The following is a 21,412-nucleotide window of genomic DNA, read 5'->3' on the forward strand; positions in this document are numbered from 1 at the left end:
TGTTCTTTTGACTTGAAACATAAACCGGCTACACCCTTGACGACGCTAGGCGAAGCGGCAAGACTGACCGCTTAAGAAGAAGAGGACTGCTTGCCTTTCTCCCCGCTTTTCGAGTGACTTATGCAGTTCTTGCATGGACACTGTCCATCCCTGTTTACAAAGAAAAAAAGGCCAAGGGCAAGCAACACCAAGACCGCATCTGTCTTTGGCAAGGGTGTTGTAAAGAATTCGTCCACACTGGCCACAAGTGTTGCTAACTTCCAGAATTTTCTGTGCATCCGTAGCACTACCTAACGCGGTACGATTTTCATGTTTGAAACTCTATAGTAATCAACCAATTACATTATGAAGTTAGCCAGTGATCACGAGTCATATGCTATTTATAAGAAATGAAATCACAGCTGGTACTTGAACATATTCATCATGTGGTCAGTTACTTGGAAATAAGGAGGGTATGTAACACTGCAGGTAGGGTGAAAAGGAAGGTTAATTTAGAAGCATGGGTGCTGCGGATGCATGTTGTTTTTTATTGTGATATTGTGCTGTTTTTTTCTGTTCTTTGTGTCGTGTTTTTGTACCTGGTGTTAAAGTATGATTCTACATTGAAAATTTCCACCATAGTTGACATACCAGAAGAGCCATCGATTTGCAGTGCTGAAGGTAAGACCTTGACTAGGGACCTTCTTTCAAAACCATTCAGTTTGAGAACATATGGTGTAAAGTTGGAGCTTGTGATTGTGAATCATGAGCGACCGTGTCCTGAACTGTGCATAACCAAACCAACTAAGAAACATGGGAAAGTTTTCATTAGGCTGTTTAAAACATCTCAGTACAACAATATTATTTGGTTATGTGGCAGCAATGATCTTAATAAATTATTTTGTTGGCCATGTGTTTTGTTAAATACAAATTTAGGAACATGGAACTATACAAGCTACAGTGACTTGAGCAATTTTTATAATGCAGTGCAAAGACATGAATGTTCCCAGAATCACATCTGCGCTTGCATCCAACTGAAGACAAGTCATGATTCATAATTCTAGCCAAGTAAGAAACCGAAACCCGTCCGTTTATTTAAGATCGAAACTTTATGCTAATAGGATGTTTATTATTTTCAGGGTTAAAAAAGAACGTAATTTAATTTACAGTTGCTCTCAAATATCAAGTAAATCATTATTTTCTTCATGGTTGAAATTTACAAGTTTATAGCGAGAGGCTGTTTTTCTTCTTTATAAACCGTGCAGCGAAGATTTGATTTTACGGTATGTATGCACTTCACACACTCAAGCCCAATACTTCACCATTATGCACATTATTGTAAGTAGGGATGTGTGTAGGCCTATATTATATTTGAAATTGTTATAATTAACTGAAACGAAAAATTAACCCATTGGTTGCCTATCACGAAAGGTCACGGCATGCCCCTGCGAATGACGTAGAAAAGCACATGGATGGAAAAAGGACATGTTGAACTATGTCATAGTAATAGTTTTTCTTGTATGTACGGATTGCTTGCATTGTACATTAATTTTATGTAGTTACAAGATTAAGAAAACAGTTTTTCATTGTGATGTTTCAGGAGAACACATGCTCCCTTCATCAGACATTTATTTTCATTTTGACTAAATATACAGTTATAACAATGATTAGCAATTTTTTAAAACAAAAAGAATCCATTATATAATGGATGTTGTCAATGTTACATTGTTGTAATATAGGAACCTAACTGTGAAAAAAAGCAGTCTGTTTTATTTTTATATGAGATAATTTCTTTTTATCACATTATTTTTCATTTAAAATTATGAATCCCAAATATCATCAGGTAATTCAAAGTCATCATTGTTTTCACAAAGTCTCTTGATGTTTTCTGTTATATTAAATCTTAAAGATGGTGCCTTACTCCATTTGTGAAAAAGAAAACTCCATACTGGATCTATGTTACCATTTTCATTATTTAATTTATTCCAGCCATTGCTAGCCATTGTTATAACTCTATCTTTAGTCAAAATGAAAATACATGTCTGATGAAGGGAGAGTGTGTTCTGAAACGTCACAACGAAAAACTGTTTTCTTATGCTTGTAATAACCGTAAACTACAGGAAAATAATATGTCATAGTAGTAGGAAAAGTCAAAACTCCCATTTGATTAGCCGTACCTTGAAGTTGAAGTTGATTTCTCATAAGGAATACATGGGATTCTGTAAATACTTATTAATCATATTTTTCAAACATCGTGTCTAGCTTACTAATCAACTTGAAAAAACAGTTTCCACTTGTAACATGGAGAGAAATTCATACTCTCTTGCATACTAATCCCTTTTTTAAATAGCAGTGCCCAATACAACAATATTGAAATAAATGCACATCTGGTGCATAATTGTTCTTCGCCTTAAACCTATCTGATCAGGACAGAGATAGCCTGAAATGGATTGACCTGCTATTTTTAAGCAGATATTAACATTAATACTACTTAAAAACAACATTTGCACATAGTTTGAGAGCTTAATATACTCAGAAATATCGAATAGTCCATAAGTGGAATGCACAATTTGTATAATATGCAGTACAATTAACCACTCTCGAGATGTCTCATTGCAATTCAAACTTAGATTTATAATTACACATACATTGTATTCATTAAGGTATGAATATTTTATATTCTAGTATCTTCTACAATTACACATGTATATTCAATATACGTAATTATTACATATGTTTATATTCCTGTATGGTGAATGACAAGCAGCAGCGGTGCCAGGATTAATCATCTAGGGGTGCGGAAAGAAATTTAGGGGGTGCGATGCATTAAAAATATGCAAACAACCTTTCAAAACTGGGAGAGCAAGGTGCCAAAATTGGGGGGGGGGCAAGGACAGTTTGCTTCCCTTGGTAGATAAGGTTTAGCATTGTGCAGGAGCAAAAATAGCAAAAAGTGGGGGGGGGGGGCAACTGATTAACGTAAATTACTCACTGAAATGAAACTATATTTGTGAAATATATAACTTTTGATTGACATTCATCTTCCAGGGAGGCTGTGTCCCCTTGTTCTCCCCCTGGATATCCATGATGATGTGCATTAAGTCTTATACTCCAAGAAAGTGGTCATACAGTGTAAACATTCAGATGCACGTTGCAGTCCTATTAAACTATGTACTGAAATACAAAATAAAGCTATCCTTGCCTTTAAAAACAAAATATTTGAACTTTTCAATGTAACCAATGGAGGTACAAAATACATAGTACATTGTACCTTCCGCCTGCCACTTCAGGACAAAACGAGAAGTCCACCGCAACTTCGACTTCGTTAAAATCCCTTCTGCCGCACTATAACCAACAACGAACTGTAAAATTTCTTAGTGAACATTGGGCCTCTTCCTTACAGCTTTTAAAAAAGCCTGAAATCGTACTTTTACTAGACATGTTACGTGGAACAAATACATAGAATGTATTAACAAGAAAACTACCCTTCATGTTACAACTCGCATTAAAAAATTTCCCGAACACGGCTTGGTGATACCTTGAAAGCAGTTGAAATTTTTGCTCCAGTGTGAGGAAGAACAAGCACGTGGAAAATAAACTGTTTATCAACAGTGCAAGAAATAAAAGAAAAAAACTCACATTAAGCTATAGGCAATTATCGAAAACCACAAACATACCACTTGAAGAAACAAAAGAAAAAATCATACCGACAATGCTGACGACAAAAGAAAAAAAATGGGCCGCTGATCTTTATTGAGGTTGCCACCAGTACAGGAAAGTATGTACTCGTACATCGGCATCTCTTTCAGTGCTTCCTTGTCACATACAATAATAACGGTCTTACTTCAGTATCTAACATTCTGTGCTCAATATGAGGACATGACATAATATGACACTCTAAGAGTTAGTGTTTTCAGTTGAACATAGGGGGTGCTGAAGGGGGTGTGGAAAAAATTAAGGGGTGCGTAAGCACCCCCTGGCGCTGCCCCTGATGACAAGTGAAAGATCCCGATTAGTCAATCTTATCTTTTCTGATATTTAATTGATTCCTTGTAGTATCAGATATGTTTGTATGTATGCTAATTGTATCTGTATGTGTATAAACCGAATGTATATAATTATCTGCCTTCTGTAATTGGAGGTTTTATCTCTATTGACGACAATTATTTAATAAATACATAAATAAATTTGCTTGTGCTCTCAGGAGAAAATATGCCAATATTAGAGACTTCTTAAAAGAACAGTTGGATTGGATTGATTTGTTGTTTTAAGTCCACTTTATGCACATTAAGGCTAATCGGGACTGGACCTACAGTTTAAAGTGGGATCCGAACCACTTGTGCCTTCACCGGGTATCGAACCCGGGACCTCTTGATTACAAGGCGACGACGCTACCACTGCACCATCGAGGAGGCCCAAAAGAAGAACAGTTGGAAATTTCTACAACTTACAACCTATCCTGCAATGCAAGCTTGCATCGTGTACTGTCTCTTGATTGGAATTGTTACATGGATTGTCTGCACAAGGGAATACACATTATATAAATTTTAGGATCTGTTGTAATTATTCCAAAACAATGGCGATTCTCTCCCGACTGTACATGGCTTAAAAATTGTACTCCTATTATAAATGCTTGATGGAGGCAACTCATGTATCTCTTATTTTGTGTCACTAAGGATGCAGATAGTGCATGTGCATTCTCCACGTTACCGCGTTGGTTGGTAATAAAGTTGGTAAACCAACTTTTTTTCGTGTATTTTTTTTATACATTTAGCGTTAATGTATGGGAAATCACTCATTATGAAGGTTGTTTCAAAATGATTTGAACGATTTCAACTAGTTGTATTTTATTCATAAATTGTCAAAATAAGATACAATTTCACACATGTGTAATGTAACTGTCCAAGTTTAAGTGCCAATGGTTATCGCGAAGTTAACTCACAAATGCTCAATGTGAGTATCCTTCATTCCTCTGCACACGTCAATACGGTAATCTAGCTCCATCCAGTCATGTTTCAGAATGTTTAGTATGTTCTCATCTGGTTTGCACCGCGATGGAGTTCTTTGCTGCTGGATCTTTACGAAATCATATACGAAACTGAACCATTTTACAAATGGTAGGCCTGGCACCTGGCGGCAGAATTTAGAACTACTGGGACTGTTAAAAAAAAAAAAAAAAAAAACAACTTAAGAATGTGTTCGAATGTATTTCATGGGATATTCTATCGGCAATTATGTTGTATTGCTCATGCAACGTGTTTTGATCGTTCGAATCATTTTGAAACATGGTATATATCATGCTTTTAAACCCGAATATACGTACATTATTTAAAAAATTTAAAGACTGGCTTATGTACGCCACTGAGCATTCTCTTTGCACCCTTCTGACCTCAAAATGCTGAGTAGAAACGTAGCTGTAGTGAAATTTTTGCTACAACTACAAGAATTTTGTAGCTTAGCTACAGCTACAATTTTCAAAATGTACTGCCGCTACAGCTACAAATTATGTAGCTCGCTACAGTAGCGACACTACAAGTAGCACACTACTTCCGACAACTGCTAATAAATATGTACAAGAAATAAGAATTGTTGCGGTAAACCAGGTCAACTTTTCAGGATACACCAATGGATGCAGATGAATAATGATTAGATACAAGTAATAAAGATACGCTCACAAAGAAACATTCATTCTCAGGGTGGGACTCAAACCCTTGACCTTTTAGTGATGAGATCATGAGTCACAAAAGCACTATAAACACATGATAACTCTGAGTCAATTTCCCCTTAACTTACACACCATAAAAACAATCACAGACACAGACCAATACTATAAAAATGTAGATAAGACTTACAAACTTCGAATGAAGGCTTCTTACCCTGTTAACTTTTGGCAAGCAATCAAGGATGGAGAACATGAGCTTGGCGTTCCCTTCTGGGTCATCTGGGAGGCACACGCTCAGTGCATCCACAAGCATTTGGTACAAACACTTAGTGAATAAAGGTTCTGGCAGTTCACGAAGGTAGTCCTTCAAAACACCTGCAAGTAGTAAAACATTCATTTATTTTACTGAGTTAACAACATGTATAACTGTACTAGAATCTACTTAAAAATGAGAGGTAAATTGTAAAAAAATTCCTAGATTACCTGAATTTAATGGTTCAATTCTTACAGTATTTCTTAACATAATTGCCCTTATATGCAATGAAATTAATAGCTACAATGATTTTAAAAGCATGTAAATACAGAGTCACTATACAGTTTAGCGATAACATGATGCAATACATTTATTTTGCTAGTGAAGAAAAGTGGAAGAAAGAACACCTATTGCTTGTGGCCATCTACGTGGAATACCAGGTGTGCTGGTTAATAATTCTTAATTTCATCGCTGGAAGCAAGGGTTGGTGCACAGTCTCAACTGTTACGTCAGTGTGTTGCCAGGACAGTACCTGTCAAAACGCCATGGATGTGCAACCGAGTGCGAGTGATCGTGATATTGGGTTTGTGTGGGAAACATGTTGACCTTCAAACCAAATAAGGAGCATGTGTTGCACGTCCTGCTTTTCTTGTTCAATCAAAAGAAAAACGCGAGTGAAAGCCATCGTATCCTTATGGAAACGTACGGTGACAATGTCCTAACGCAAGACGCGTGTGTGCGTTGGTTTCGACGATTCAAAAGTGGTGATTTCGATTTGAAAGACAAAGATCGCCCAGGACCAGCCGAAAAAATTCCAAGATGCCGAATTGCAAGCACTGTTGGACGAAGACAATACGCAAATGCAACAACAACTGGCAGAGAAGTTAAATGTTGGTCGCCAAACCATATCTGATCGTCTTCATGCCATGGGAAAGATCCAGAAGGCAGGAAAATGGGTCGCACATCATCTGAACGACAGACAAATGGATAAGCGAAAAACGGTGTGTGAAGTGTTGCTTTCTCGGTATGAATAGTGACTGGGGACGAAAAATGGATCTACTTCGAGAACCCAAAATGAAAAAAGTCATGGGTTGACCCAGGACAACATTCAACATCCACCGTAAAACCGAATCGCTTCGGAAGGAAAACAATGCTGTGCATTTTGTGGGATCAGAATGGTGTGGTGTACCATGAGCTTCTGACACCAGGTGAAACAGTGAATGCCGTTCACTACCATCAACAACTCATCAATTTGAACCATGCATTAATCGAAAAGCACCCTGATTGGGCGACAAGACACGGAAAAGTGATTCTGCAGGATGACAACGCCTCATCACACGCAGCGAAAGGCGTCAGAGACACCATTTCTGCATTTGGCTGGGAATTCTTGACCCACCCACCATACTCACCAGACTTAGTCCCTTCGGACTACCACTTGTTTTCATCGATGTCTCACTCACTTTCCCAGCAACACTTCAACAATTACGAAGATGTCGAACAATGGCTCGCTGGCTGGATCACCTCAAAATGTGAACGATTTTTCTGGAAGGGCATCCACAATTTGCCGGACAGATGGGCACAATGTATAGCTAGCGATGGTGCATACTTTGAATAAAGCATTAGTTACCTTTCTCCCCAGATACACTTGTTTTCTTTCGGATCAATTAAGAATTTTTAACCAACACACCTGGTAAAATATCATCCATTGAGAACCCTGCTGAAAATTTCTATTGTTTTCAGTAGACAAATTCTACTGTTTTCAAATGTCTTCTACTGTGTACTGTGAAATGTACTGAAATCCTACTGTAGATCTACTGTACAGCTACTGTACTCTACAGTAGGACTACTGTACTGTGCAGTAAGGCTACTGTACTGAAAAAAAGAATGGAAATAATAATGCATAATACTTGCTACAATATATTATAAAATAATTTATTGACTCCAAGAATTAATTCTTGACACCATATTTCAGTGATTTTTAAGTGAATTGGATAAATAGTACATGAACTGAATTTCTACTGTTTTCTAATGAATACTACTCAAGTCAGATATATCTTAATGAATAAGTTACTACAATTCTTTCTTAAGAAATAACTCAACCTTGAAGTAGCTAGCAGTTTGAATACATGATCATATAAGTTGATCTTTTTTTCAGCATGGAATTTCCATGGTTATTATTATATCTGTGTAATGCAATTGCAGAAAAAATCCAGTTTTTGATCAACATAGTCAACAGTGTTTGATTGTTTTGATTCTTCAAGCATTGAGGGTCAGGTCTTAATTTAAACTATTTTTTTGCTGTTTTCGTGAGAATATAGGAAGAACAATATGTCAGCTTACGTATAAAAGAGTATGCTTTTCAATTTTCTACAAGTGCATGAAGCTACACACTTAAAAACATGTTCACTTTATTTGATTTCTTTGTTGTGTGAAAGCATTCCTAAGTAGCAAGTTCCAGATGCTTTACCATACAATTATTTTAGTTGTTTATACAATTTTTCTATTGCATTTTCAGTTGTATATATAAAAAAAAGTTAAAGTGTTCCCCTGTGCATAGCACCACGCCATGAAGGCGTATAGGGGGTGTGGGGGTAACGCCACACACTAACTTGATCTGGTCGTGAGTGGGGGTGATGTGATCAGCATCAGGCCCCTGACCACCTTTACCCCCCAGGGTTTCCCCCAGGTACCCATGTCATTCGATGCTGGGTGGACGCCGGGGCCGCTTCCATCGTTAAAGAAAATTTTCATTACCGACAAGAGTACTGTTTTCAGACAGCAAAATAATGAACTCGATAAAATATGTTAGTTGTACAATTATATTACTGAAAATGTTAAGAGTACAGTTCAACTACTTAAGATAGAGGAAACAGTTGGACTACCAAAAACAGTAGAAAACATTAACAGTACAGTTCAGCTACTGAAAACATAGCCTACTAAAAACAGAAGAAGACAGTAACATTACAGTTCATTTACTGAAAACAGTAGATGTTTCAGAACACCCATTGATCTACTGAAAACAGTAGACAGAATTTTCAGTAGGGAAATGGAAATGTTCTATCTCCAAATTGTAAACAAATAGAGATATATTGGCTGCAGTCTATTTACGATGCAGTTGTTTCATCTCTGCTTTCGTCTGATGCCTACATACACCAATATTGATATATTATTAAGAGTCTTCTTGGTCCATGTGCAGAATTTGGCAACAGCTACGAGAGTTCAAACTTCAACAGCCAATGAAACCTTACGACAATTTCCTAAACCAACTACAAACGCCATCCGAGTATGCGATAAACTACTTGCATTCTAACCTCAGTCACTTGTGGGAGATTTTTACCAATGGTAGTGAATAATAGTGGATTCAAATTAGTTGATTGATTTCCCAAAATATGAATTATTTATTTTACTTTGCTACCAAATGACAAATTTATAATGAAATTGTTTCATCTCCATCTTGTTTACAGAATGCAGTGTTATATCTGGGAGATAGAACACTTTCACTCTCAAATCAAAATTAGTGTTGCATGCAATTGTTCTATCTGAAATTTCAATAATGAAGTACAGCATAAATACCTAACCAAACAACTACTTATTTTTGGAGAGGCTTCAATATATCAGCCATTGCAATGGCACAAACTTTCAGCACAATCGGAACAATGGTCTAATAAATATATCATGTCAAACTTTAAAGGGCTCTCCTGAAAAAAATGAAAAATTGGACATACAAAAATTTACATTCTCAGTGCCATTGCTTTCAGCCACCTGCTGGTGACATATCCAGAAGTTACAGTTGGGAGGGCAGGGTTGTGAAATTATGCGTAAAAAAGTGTTTCTGCAGGACATGTAAATTATGTGAAAAAAATGCATAAAATACATATAAAATGTCAAAAACTAGAATCAAACATAAACATGTTTATAAAACTTGGATTTGCAATGGTTATTGTTAAGTGTGGCTATTGGCAGTGTAAGAAAAAAAAGGCTTTAAAAAACTTTCCTTTCGAATTTGTATGTGCTCTTATTTTGAAATTTTAATAACTGCAATATTCACATCATAATTAGCCAATGCAATTGCGATTACGTGCGTGTAGCCTTGCCTTGTCCTTAATATCACAAGAAACTGTCTCAGCTTTGAACGGTCCACTGAAACAGCTTCGAATATATTACACACTGAAGTTACAAGACCATACCACTGATGAATATTAGTCTGGTTAAGGATGTGTGAGAGTGAGAATTCTAAACATTTAAAGCACATAACATTTTTTTTTCAATGAAAATCAATCAACAGTTTCTTTTTCATTATAACATATAACAATTAACAATCAACAGGTACTTTTTTTCAGTTATATATATACATGCAAAAGGAATTTGAAGATGTTACTACAACTTTGAAATCCAATCCAAATAAATTGTTGTGTTATGTTATAAATACATGTACTAGTGCAGGACACATATATCAACAGGTTTCTCAATTTTTAAAAAATATGTGAAAGAACATTTCTATTTTTTAAAATCTGTTAGTGAGGGTGAGGACATGAGGTGGGTGAATAAACAATTTTCAGAAAATAATGATTTCGGGCTGAAATTTGTAAGAAAATATTTAAAATGTAATATAATTAAAGTAGTTTTATACTGCTAATTTACGAAATAAAGTTAATTTTTTTACATCTGTGTAAAAAACTGTTTTTCTACATGAAGTAAATTATGCATAATTTACGTAAAAACTTAACAAGTAAATTACTTTGTCAACCCTGCGGGAGGGGCAACTATCAGTTGGGAACCTCACCTCACCGAGAATCAATTCTATCCTACACTTGCACCGTTTTACATAAATAATATATGTCTCTGTTAGCAGGAATCAACTACGTTCCAGATTAATTTTTCCTTTCTTTTTGTGCAAAAATATACATCCAGGGTTGGAATATTGTATGTTGTTATTATCATAATTCCTCCCAGTGTTACAGTAAACTGAAAGACAAAGTATGAGGAGTAATATAAATAAACAAAAAAAAATAATTAAAAAAACATTCTCTGCAGTGGGTTCGGTTTGGTCCCCTTTTGAGGCATCTTGCAGAGTGCTTTGGAACTTTTTTTTTTTTAATAGAAGATTCCAAATACATCGTTAGCCATTTTACATTGGAAACATTTTATAGAACATAAGGACAAAAATAATAACATAATACAACAAAAATAATAACAGAAAAATTACATGTGGTTAAGAGACTTACATAATTTTAGTTAACTTTCTTCTAAAATGGTCCAGATTTTCAAAAATGCCTATTTGGCGTCCTAGATTATTATATTCACTGGGCAGTCTATGGAACAGCCCGGACAGGAGTTGCTGATCTCCAACCGGGTGCCTCCCCAGGTGGCAGATAGGGGAATGCTATATAGATATATATAGTACTGGCATAGCCAGGGCGGACCAAAATCAGCACTGCTGCCTTGCAGGAGCCAGGGGACTGGCAAAGGCTAGGGGTAGAACACCCCAACAGAAAATTACCTGGCCCTCCAGGTTGGGGGTTGGGCGCAGGGCTAACAACCCGGCCCCATAAAACAAAAAATGGTTCAGAAACCAAACACTATGCCTCGGAAAGGAAGATATAAAGGAAATGAACCTGGCAAACTTTTAAAGGACTACGAGATAAGGATTGGAACATGGAATACTCAAACTATGCTACAAGCAGGAAAGATGATGGAAATGGCACAAGAAATGATGAAATATAAGAGAGACCTAATGGCATTACAGGAGATAAGGTGGCAGGGAAGTGGAATTATAAGAAAACCAGAGTTTACCATGATATATAGTGGAACCAGAGAAAGAACTGGATTATTTGGAACTGGTTTTATGATTCAGAAAGAAACCAGCAAGAAAATATTGGAGATAGAAACAATAAATGAGAGAATCTGTAGATTGAGAATAAAAGGAAAGTTTAGAAATCTAACTCTGCTGTCAATACATGCACCAACTGAAGAAAAAGAAGATAGAGAAAAAGAGAGATTTTATGAATTATTAGAAAGTACATATGAGAAAATATCAAAAAATGACCAGATTTTAATTATTGGTGATTTTAATGCTAAAATTGGGAAGGAGGAAGCCACATATAAGGCTAGCAGAGAACATACTCTCCACAACATAAGTAATGAAAATGGAGCATATCTAATACAATTTGCTTTAAGAAATAATTTGATAATAAGTAGTACCACTTTCCCTCATAAAAATATTCATTTAGGAACTTGGAAGATTCCAGGAACCCAAGAAGTAAACCAAATTGACCATGTTCTCACCAATAAAAGATATAGGTCATCGATAATAGATGTCAGGAGCCTGAGAGGAGACGTAACATCGATTCGGATCACTACATGGTGCGAGCAAAAATAAGATTAAAAATTGTTAAAGTGGACAGAAGAAAACAAAGAATGCTAGGAAAAAGATGGGACACAGAGAAATTTAAAGATAGAGAGATGTGTGAAACCTTTAGAGCCACCATTAATGAAAAAATTACTGAGCAAACAGAAGAGATAGAAGAGAGGAATAGTAATGAAGAATGGAAAAATATAAAATCAATAATACTAAAAACAGCTGAAGAGAAAATAGGAGAAAAGAAAAGAGAATATGGAAAACCATGGTTTGATGAAGAATGCGAAGAGGCCATCCAGAAGAAGAATGAAGCAAGAAATAAGAAGTTACAGAGAGAAACTAGAAGCAACTGTGCAAGATACACAGAATTAAGAAGAGCCGCTAAAAGAATATGTACCCAAAAGAAAAGACAATATTTAAAACAAAGATTAGTGGAAGTAGAGGAACTAGATAAAAAAAATGAGAGAAGAAAATTCTATCAAGCCATGTTCAGTCTTACAAAAGAATATAAACCAGAAATTGAAGGATGTAAAGATAAAAATGGAGAAATGATGTATGAAGAAAGTCAGATCAGAAAACGGTGGGCAGAAAATTTCAAAGAAAAACTGTCAAGAAGAGAAAATGGAATAGAAGCCGGAAATACAGAACGGGAAACAGAAGAAGAGGAAGAAGAAACAATAGAACCACCAACGTTAGATGAAGTAACAAAAGCAATCAGGAGATTGAAAAATAACAAAGCACCAGGAATTGATAATATGGTAGCCGAAACGATTAAACATGGAGGCACACAACTATACCAGAAAATACACGAGCTGATTAGTAAAATATGGAGAAAGGAGGAACTACCGGACGAATGGAGACAAGGAATTATATGTGCCATTTATAAGAAAGGAGACAAATACAACTGTAGCAATTATAGAGGAATAACATTGTTAAATGTTGGATATAAAATATTCTCGAGCATATTAAATAAAAGGATACAGGAAATAATTGAACCCATCCATGGAGAGTATCAAGCAGGATTCCGGGAAAATAAGAGCACCATAAACCAAATATTTGTAATTAGACAAATATTAGAGAAACATTATGAACATGGGAGCGAACTACATATGCTATTTGTAGATTTTAAACAGGCCTTTGATAGTGTACAAAGAGAAGAACTAATTAAAGCAATGGAAAGAATTGGTATACCCAAAAAATTAAGACAACTTGTACAGATGACTCTGATGGACACCTCAGCAAGAGTAAAAGTAAAAGGACAACTCAGTGAAGAGTTTACATTTGACAAAGGTGTAAAACAAGGGGACAGATTGTCGACTACACTATTTAATATAGCATTGAATGATGCTATAAAACAGATTGACCAAAGAGGTACCATCTTTAATAAAAGCTCACAAATCTGCGCTTATGCAGATGATATAGCAATCATTGCAAGATCTATGAATAAGCTAATACAAGTATTTAACGACATGGAGAACTATATGAAGGAAATGGGCTTAGAAGTAAACATAAATAAAACAAAATATATGAAAATAGCACAAAAACTAGAAAGAAGAAAAGAAATAGAGATAGGTAATAAGAAGTTCGAGGTAGTACATGAATTCAAATACCTGGTAAATCAAATAAATGAAATAAATAAATAGGAAGATCCGTGGAAGGAAGGATTAGAGCAGGAAATAGAGCATATTATGCAAATAGAAATCTGCTGAAAAGTAAAATAATAACAAGAACAACAAAAATGAAAATATACAATACATTAATCAGGCCACTAGTAACATATGGAGCCGAAACTTGGACGTTGACCAAAGATACAGAAAGAAGGCTAATGGTATTTGAAAGAGCAATATTAAGAAAAATATTTGGACCAACTAGAGAAGAAACAGGATGGAGAATAAAATACAACCACGAACTGGAGGAACTAATAAAACAAAAAAATATAGTTTGCTTTATCAAAGCCAGGAGAATCAGCTGGATAGGACATGTATATCGCCTACCAAAAGATGCCATGCCGAGAAGAATAATAGAGAGTAAGCTATATTCAACTAAAAGGAAAGGAGGACCTAGAAGCAGATGGAAGGAAGAAGTATGCACGGACCTAAACAAGATAGGAGTAACAAGATGGAAACAGAAATGCCAGGACAGGCAGAAATGGAGGGACATAGTGGAGGAGGCCATGGCCTGACAGGAGCTGTAGCGCCGGTTGGTAAGGTAAGGTAAGTCTATGGAACAGAGAGTGCTGGATGAGGCACAATCTCGGCTTCTGAGAAGCAAAAAGTTAAGTGCTTCTTGTTGAGCGGGCAGGCACACACAAGTGAATTTCCTGAAGAAGGCGGTCACTTCTGATGTTGCCATTCACTATTTTATGTAGAAATATATGGTCAGCCAGTCTATGTCTCTCTTGAGGAGTTTGGATATTTAACATTTGCAGGAGGATGGACTTTTGCAAGTGTTTTGTGGATGGAATTTGGTGTCGAACAATGGCCAGGAAGAAATTTAGGATTGAATTTAGTCTATCTGTTTGAGGGGCATGCCATAGACCAGATCGGAGAACAGTATTCAATTTTAGGTGACACAAAAGATTTGTAAAAGGTGCTGAGGGCAGTCAAGTTGTTTATTTCCGTAAAATGATAGGGAAGACCCAGCATACGCATTGGACCCCTTTGCGACTGCAGAGATGTGCTCAGAAAAGGAAAGTTTCTCGTCAAATATGATGCCCAGGTCCTTTTGTGTGGCAACTCTTTGAACACAATTATTTTTTATGAAATATTTAGTATTAAATGTATTTTTCTTTAAGGAGAAGGTCATCATGGTACATTTTTGAGGGTTGAGTTTTAAGTTCCACAATTCACACCACTTTAGAAGATAATCTAAATTCTTTTGCAGAAGTGTCATGTCACTGAAATTGGAGATTTTACTATATATTTTGCAATCGTCAGCGAACAAGAGAAGGTTTTTGCATGAATCTGAAAGATATTCTAGAAGGTCATCAAGGTACAGGATGAAGAGAAGAGGTCCAAGAACACTGCCTTAAAGTACACCAGAAGTACAGCTTGATAAGAAGAGATTCCGGAAAGAACAACTTTTTGTTGTCTGTTTTGGAGTAGTGCTTGAGCAGAGAGAGACAGTTTCCATGAATATTGAAACGATGGAATAATTTATGAAGCAGGAAATTGTGGTTTATAGAGTCAAAAGCTTTCGAAAAATCCAGATATATTACATCCAATTAAGAGTTTTCAGTTATAGAGTTGATAGCGTCAGATAATAAAATGCTTAAGTTGGTTAAGCAGGAGCTGCCTTGTAAGAAGCAATGCTGTGCTGTATTTATATATGGAGAGGTAAATTTGTAAGTCGGTCCTTTATTATTTTTTCACAGGCAATAGAAAGTGGTGAAAGAAGGGAAATAGGACTATAAGAAGAAACAGCACACTTGTCTCCAGATTTATATAATGGTACCAAGTTATCATTTTTTCATGAATCTGGAAATGTACCCTCATTGAAGCATCTGTTTAATAAGATAGAGAAGGGAATAGTGAGAGAAGAAGCAGCATTTTTTAGGAAAATAGAAGGGATCTCATCAGGACCATTGGTGCAATTTTGAGGCATTGAAGATAGGATGTATTGCACTTCTTCAGGAGACGTGGAGAGAGACGTTAGAGTGACAGCAAACTGGACGGAGGTTGGATGAAGCCGGTGTATTCGAGGTAGGTCAGTGCCCAAAGTGATGGGGTTGCAGATGGATGGAATCCCCTCAGCTAGCAACATTTTCACAAAGCATTATCTGAGCGGTGTCATTGCCACCATGTCAAACCATAGGAGCCTCCATACAACTAGCCCCACTCCCAAGAGCAATTTCCACTCTAAGCCTATCATGATCAAAAGGCGAGTTTAAATCACCTCAAAAAATATTCTCAAGCTTATTAAAGTTGATGATAAATGACAGAACACTTGAATCTCGCAAAATATTAGGCATAATAATACATGAAAAAATGTGGCAGTTGGGAGGTGCGATCGCCCTATCACCCTCCCCGTGGATCCATGCCTGCTCACCCAATCTGACTCCCTTAGACTTTTTTGTCTGGGTGTTTATCAAGTCCAAGGTGTAAGAGTTGAAGATCAACAAAAGATTACAGCTACAGTTCCTGAGATTATACCAGCTACGTTGGAGAGCATACTTTGAGAAATGGTGGATCACTGTCAGCTTTGCCTAGATCTGCATGATTCTGTGTCCCATTGCAATATGTGCTTCAATGTATATTGTGTAATTATACAGAAATGTAGGGAGATTTCATAACAGGCGTGGTTAGCCCTATAGCAAGGAAGAAAGAGTAGATCCCATTAAGGTAGAGTATTCACTTCAGGAATGAACAATAACCAATGTCTTTACCTTTGTGCAATTTTTTCACTAAATTTCTACGCAAGAAATAATATATTTATGGTCATAACACAGCAATTATGTTATGTTTTATGTAATGATCATTCTGGCATAGACGGAAACCTGAAGAAGGAAACAATAGGATCCCGAAACGTTGTTTCTTCGCAAAACTAATACTCATGAAACGTAAGTACTTCATAGTGTATATATTTTTGTATTACACTTTTAATATTCATAATGTGAGTAAGTCGCACACGCCTCAAATATGAGTTTATAACTATGAAGTACTTTACGTGTCTGCTAACAAAAGAAAAGAACTTGAGTATAATGGCATAGGCTGAATGCATGAAAGCATTAACAAAAGTGCGTCACATGTGTTTTTCTTTAAAAACATAGTGAATTTCGACTTCATTTGTCTGAGAAGCACACAGGCTGTAGATGCTAGTTACTTCTATTGGTGAAATGTGTAAATTATATGCATTCACAAACATCTAAACCTTAATGCAATTAAAATTAATAATAATTTCCAAATTAATTCATTTTGTTATTTACATGGAGGAGGACCACTTTTTGTGGAATGCCCCTCCACCATTCAACAAATGCCAAAACTAAATGCGAAGAGCTCTAAACAATTCCACTTAGGTCTAACAATGCATATGTGGTTAGATTAGCAGGGCCAGGTTTAGAGCTCTTAGTATTTAGTTTTGGCATTTGTTGAACATGGGTGTGCCATGTTCAACAAATGTTAACTATGCTTGCCTAACCTAACCTAACCTTTCGGAAAATGGTTTGTGGGGCTAACGTGAATGATTTGTGGGCTAACGTCAATGGTTTGTGAGGTATTAGCATAATTTCAAATCCGGGCACGAAAGTAGGTATTTTCCGGTGAACTTTCTCCTGTAAAAAGTAAGAAAACCGTCACACCTATATGAAAGTGTTACCAAACTTCTCTTACATATATTTTAGAATATTATATATCAATGCTGAATTTCATACTATTTTAAAGATTCCCCCAAATTATGATGGCGTGGCCCACACCATTATCCCCCCCCCCTGCTCATGTTGCATATGATGATGATAACCCATGGTGCAACAGCCCTTGAGGGTCTGGACCCTATCTACCAACTGCAGGCTTTACTCTAACATGCCTCACCAGAGGTGGGATATCATCCAACCAGTTACGGAGTGCCATGTGGTCAGCATGACGAACCCCCAGTCATTGTTACGACTGGGTTACACTACTCATTTGTAGCTTTTGTAGCTCCCCAATTCCCTTATGATGGTGGGTGGCCATCGGTCACATAAACTGGCCAAAATCTCAGGAGAAAAGCTGTTACGCTTCCCCCAGGAATCTGCATGCATCCTGTAGCCTGACCCCAACCCTTAGGCCTTTTAGACTGGATGACCATGCTGCGAGATGCTCATGTTGCATAGAGGAGTTATGTTCTACTCAGAAGATGGAGGAAGTTATCAATTCATTCATTTGCTTATAGACATGCATAGAATTTGATTGTGAAGAAAATGCATGCGTATCATAATTATGTCAAAATTACACACACTAAATTGCACCCTGTATTGAACCAAGTATAACAACATCATAAAGAATCAGTCTATATCTAGCTCACCTGTGATCACATTGATATCTGGCACATTGTCTGGTGACAGGTCCACGGTCCGAGGATTCCTTTCAAATGCTTCCCGGAGAGCTCTTTTCTTGGTTGCCGAACCACAGAGTCTGTAGAGCCCGATAATGTCTAACCCTCTCCTTTCCACTTCTTCGACACAACGTTTCACAAGAATCGGCACAGAAAGGGATGGTGTCGCTGCGGTGACACTTGTAGCCACACCACCTGGTACCCCACCAGTAACCCCTTCCCTCCCCACCACTGTTTCCAGATCCACACCAAACAGGGCACTCTTTCTTGGATTGGGTGTCCGTAGGAATGTTTGACGTGGGTCCGTATATCTTAGCTTGAGGTATAATGTTCCTCGTGGTTCTATCTTAAGAGCAAGTTGATGCATTGGGGATTCCCTTAGCAGGGACACTAAATGTATGGATCCTTTGTAGCACAGTTTGTGGCGATACTGAGGGTCCCATGAGTATATCAAGAAATCAAGCTCATGATTATTAATGAGGTCCAACTCGAATGTTTCGTCCCAGTCAAATATGAGGTCTCCCGTCCTGACAACAGTCCTTGCTTTGTGAACCCTATCACACTCCAGTACACAGTACAGATCCCTGTAATGTTCCGAGCGTGTGGTCGACTTCAGTCCTCTACCAGCCAGCAAGTGGACCCACAGTAGACCGCTTACTCCAGGTTCCAATCCTACAGATCCAGGCTGTCCTGAGCTGATCATGGACTTGTCCATTTTGTACTTGAGGAACTCTGTGCAGAGGTAAAAAATACATTTATTAATAACACTGTCATGGACTCAACTACCATATGTTATGTGATTATCTGAAGTAAAACCAGTTAGGTTTACTAAACACAAACCACAAGTGATATATTTTGGGAATAAAATTATCTTCATGATTTAATGATGTTTGAATTATTCTCTTATGCTTTTTCAATACTTTCGCACTTCATTCCACTTTTATTAAGGATTTTATCTTCCCTAAATATGTGTAAAAAATCATATCACCTCTTTGCTTGTAACCTCACAGATACAAAACTGATATTAATTACAACTGTTCAAAACGAAATCCAAGGTAATAATATTTAATAATATTAATAAAAAGTTTTTAATGATCTCTTTTTCCAATGAATTTATGATCTGGATTAGGCTTGACACAACTGCAAATAACACGAATCAAACTAATCTAAGGTGGTGCAGCAACAAAAATAGAATTATTATGGATTATTGCTCATCAGTTAGAAAGAAATTTCCACAACCAAAATATTACAAAAGTATTTGAATAAAACTGAGCATATATTTAAAGAAAAAGGCCTATTTATTTTCTGAATATGTACAAAAGTATGCTCTAAACACTGGCAGCAAAAAGAACCAATGAGGTACATGCAGATAATAGCAGACATAATAGGGATTTCTGGAGGAAAACTATGAAACTTCATATAACCAAGTTATTTCTTGTAAATGCTATAATAATACCAATAATAAAATAAATTACAAAAGAACAAAGTTAATTCCCCTACCCCACCAAAAAATTGGTAATGTTTGGTTGACGCCTGTCTTCTGCTTCCGTATCGTCCGCCTTGCGTCTGCGCGTTCCGGAGGCGGTCTCCTTTATCGCACAACCCTAGAGTTCCGACGTCATAGGAGAATGATTATTATTTGGCTAAATGCCTATGTTGTTAGATTAGGTTAGCTAGATTTAGTTATCTTAGAATGAATTATAAATTGTGAGTGTATTTATGCTAGTAGAACCAAACCTAATAGACCTGACCTAACAACGTAGGAATCAGATGTCAGAACGCAAGGTCGCTCTAGTGTTGTGTAATAAGGGAGACCCGTTCCTAGCGCGATGCACAATGTTCGAACTGACACCTGGCGGGCAAAGTGGGAACTGTACAGTGGGATCCATGCTGAGTATTACCTGTGGTATTACCGTGCAAGTTGTTCATCGCCATGTTCGTGCACTTTATTTGACCCAATAAGAGCTTCAAGAATTAAAAGAAAACTCAAAACAAGCTGTTGACAACTTCTGAACCAATATACATAAAAATCCATTGCTTAAAAACACACAGGATGGAAGAAAAACAAAGTATGAAAACAGTCATGGTAGCTTCTTTAAAAATATATTAAGCAAATTAGTTAAGCGAAAGGAAATTTAGAAATTGACCCACTTCATATCGCAACAACCAAATACTGAATGATATTTTTTTCGAAATCAGAAAACAGCGGCGATGGGACTCAATCCGCTGATCTGCTTTCGGCTTTGCATGGACGTTCGGAAAGGTAAATGAACGTCAACCTAAAATCACATATGTTACACATAATTTCATTGGAACCACAGCAGCGCTAGAATGTTGACTCTGGGCGTTGGCCTTGTAATCAAGGCCTTGTATCACGGGTTCGATACCCGGTGGAAGCACACAGTAGTTCGGATCCCACTTTAAACGTAGGCCCAGTCTCAATTAGTCTATCTGTGCATAAAGTAGACTTAAAATACAAACTCAAAGTCAAATTGGGCGCGAGAGGGTGCAGAGCATAATAACAGAGTGCGGCACGTATTTCGTAACGACCTCCGTTTCAGCGTAGTGGTAAGGTCGTCGCCTCGTAATCACGGGATCCTGATCCCAGATTCGATACCCGGCGGAAGTACATTGCACAGGGGTTCGGATCGCGTCGACCCCCCCCCCTCCCCCGTAAATTGACATAGTTCATTTCAAGTTACGAAATGAAAAGTTGTTATTCTTATTGTTAACAACAGAAATCAAATGCAGCTAGTTAGCACTGAACAGAATAATCGAAGCAAGAACTGCGTATGTTCGAAAAAATGGGAGTGGAAAATACAGGAACTAAGCCCCGCGACAGGTTAACTTTGCAGCAACTTTTCACATATATAGACCCAAACGTACGAGCAGAATATAGTTCCGCTGCAATGCTGCCGATTTTCTCACTGTCTGTGATGTGATTAGCTCGGCGGTTGAGGCAAGACTGGCATGGGATATGCTGAGCGCTGTTTTCGGTGTATTAATACATAAAACCTGCTGCAAACTTAACCTGTCGCGGGGCTTAATGTTGCCGACGGGACGAGACGGGACAGGCTTTTAAAAATTCGAGACGAGACGAGATTGATCATGTGTCCCGAGACAAGCGAATATT

General features: G+C 37.1%; 1 protein-coding gene across 5 annotated transcripts in view; it reads right to left on the reverse strand.

Annotated features, from left to right (window-relative positions):
* The window catches only part of RhoGAP100F (Rho GTPase activating protein at 100F), an 858,958-nt gene that overhangs the window by 11,461 nt on the left and 826,085 nt on the right, over positions 1-21,412 (reverse strand). For 4 of the 5 annotated variants that reach the window (XM_083112157.1, XM_083112159.1, XM_083112161.1 and 1 more), the window contains 2 exons: positions 18,250-19,011; positions 5,832-6,016 (listed from right to left, as the gene is read on the reverse strand). In XM_083112157.1, coding sequence (XP_082968283.1) covers positions 5,832-6,016; positions 18,250-19,011 — 947 coding nt within the window. The remainder of the gene's footprint in view (positions 1-5,831; positions 6,017-18,249; positions 19,012-21,412) is intronic. The other variant, XM_083112158.1, reaches the window with a different exon arrangement.

The sequence above is a fragment of the Lepisma saccharinum genome, chromosome 26 (genome assembly GCF_977018435.1).
Source record: "Lepisma saccharinum chromosome 26, izLepSacc3.1, whole genome shotgun sequence".
Classification (NCBI taxonomy): domain Eukaryota; kingdom Metazoa; phylum Arthropoda; class Insecta; order Zygentoma; family Lepismatidae; genus Lepisma; species Lepisma saccharinum.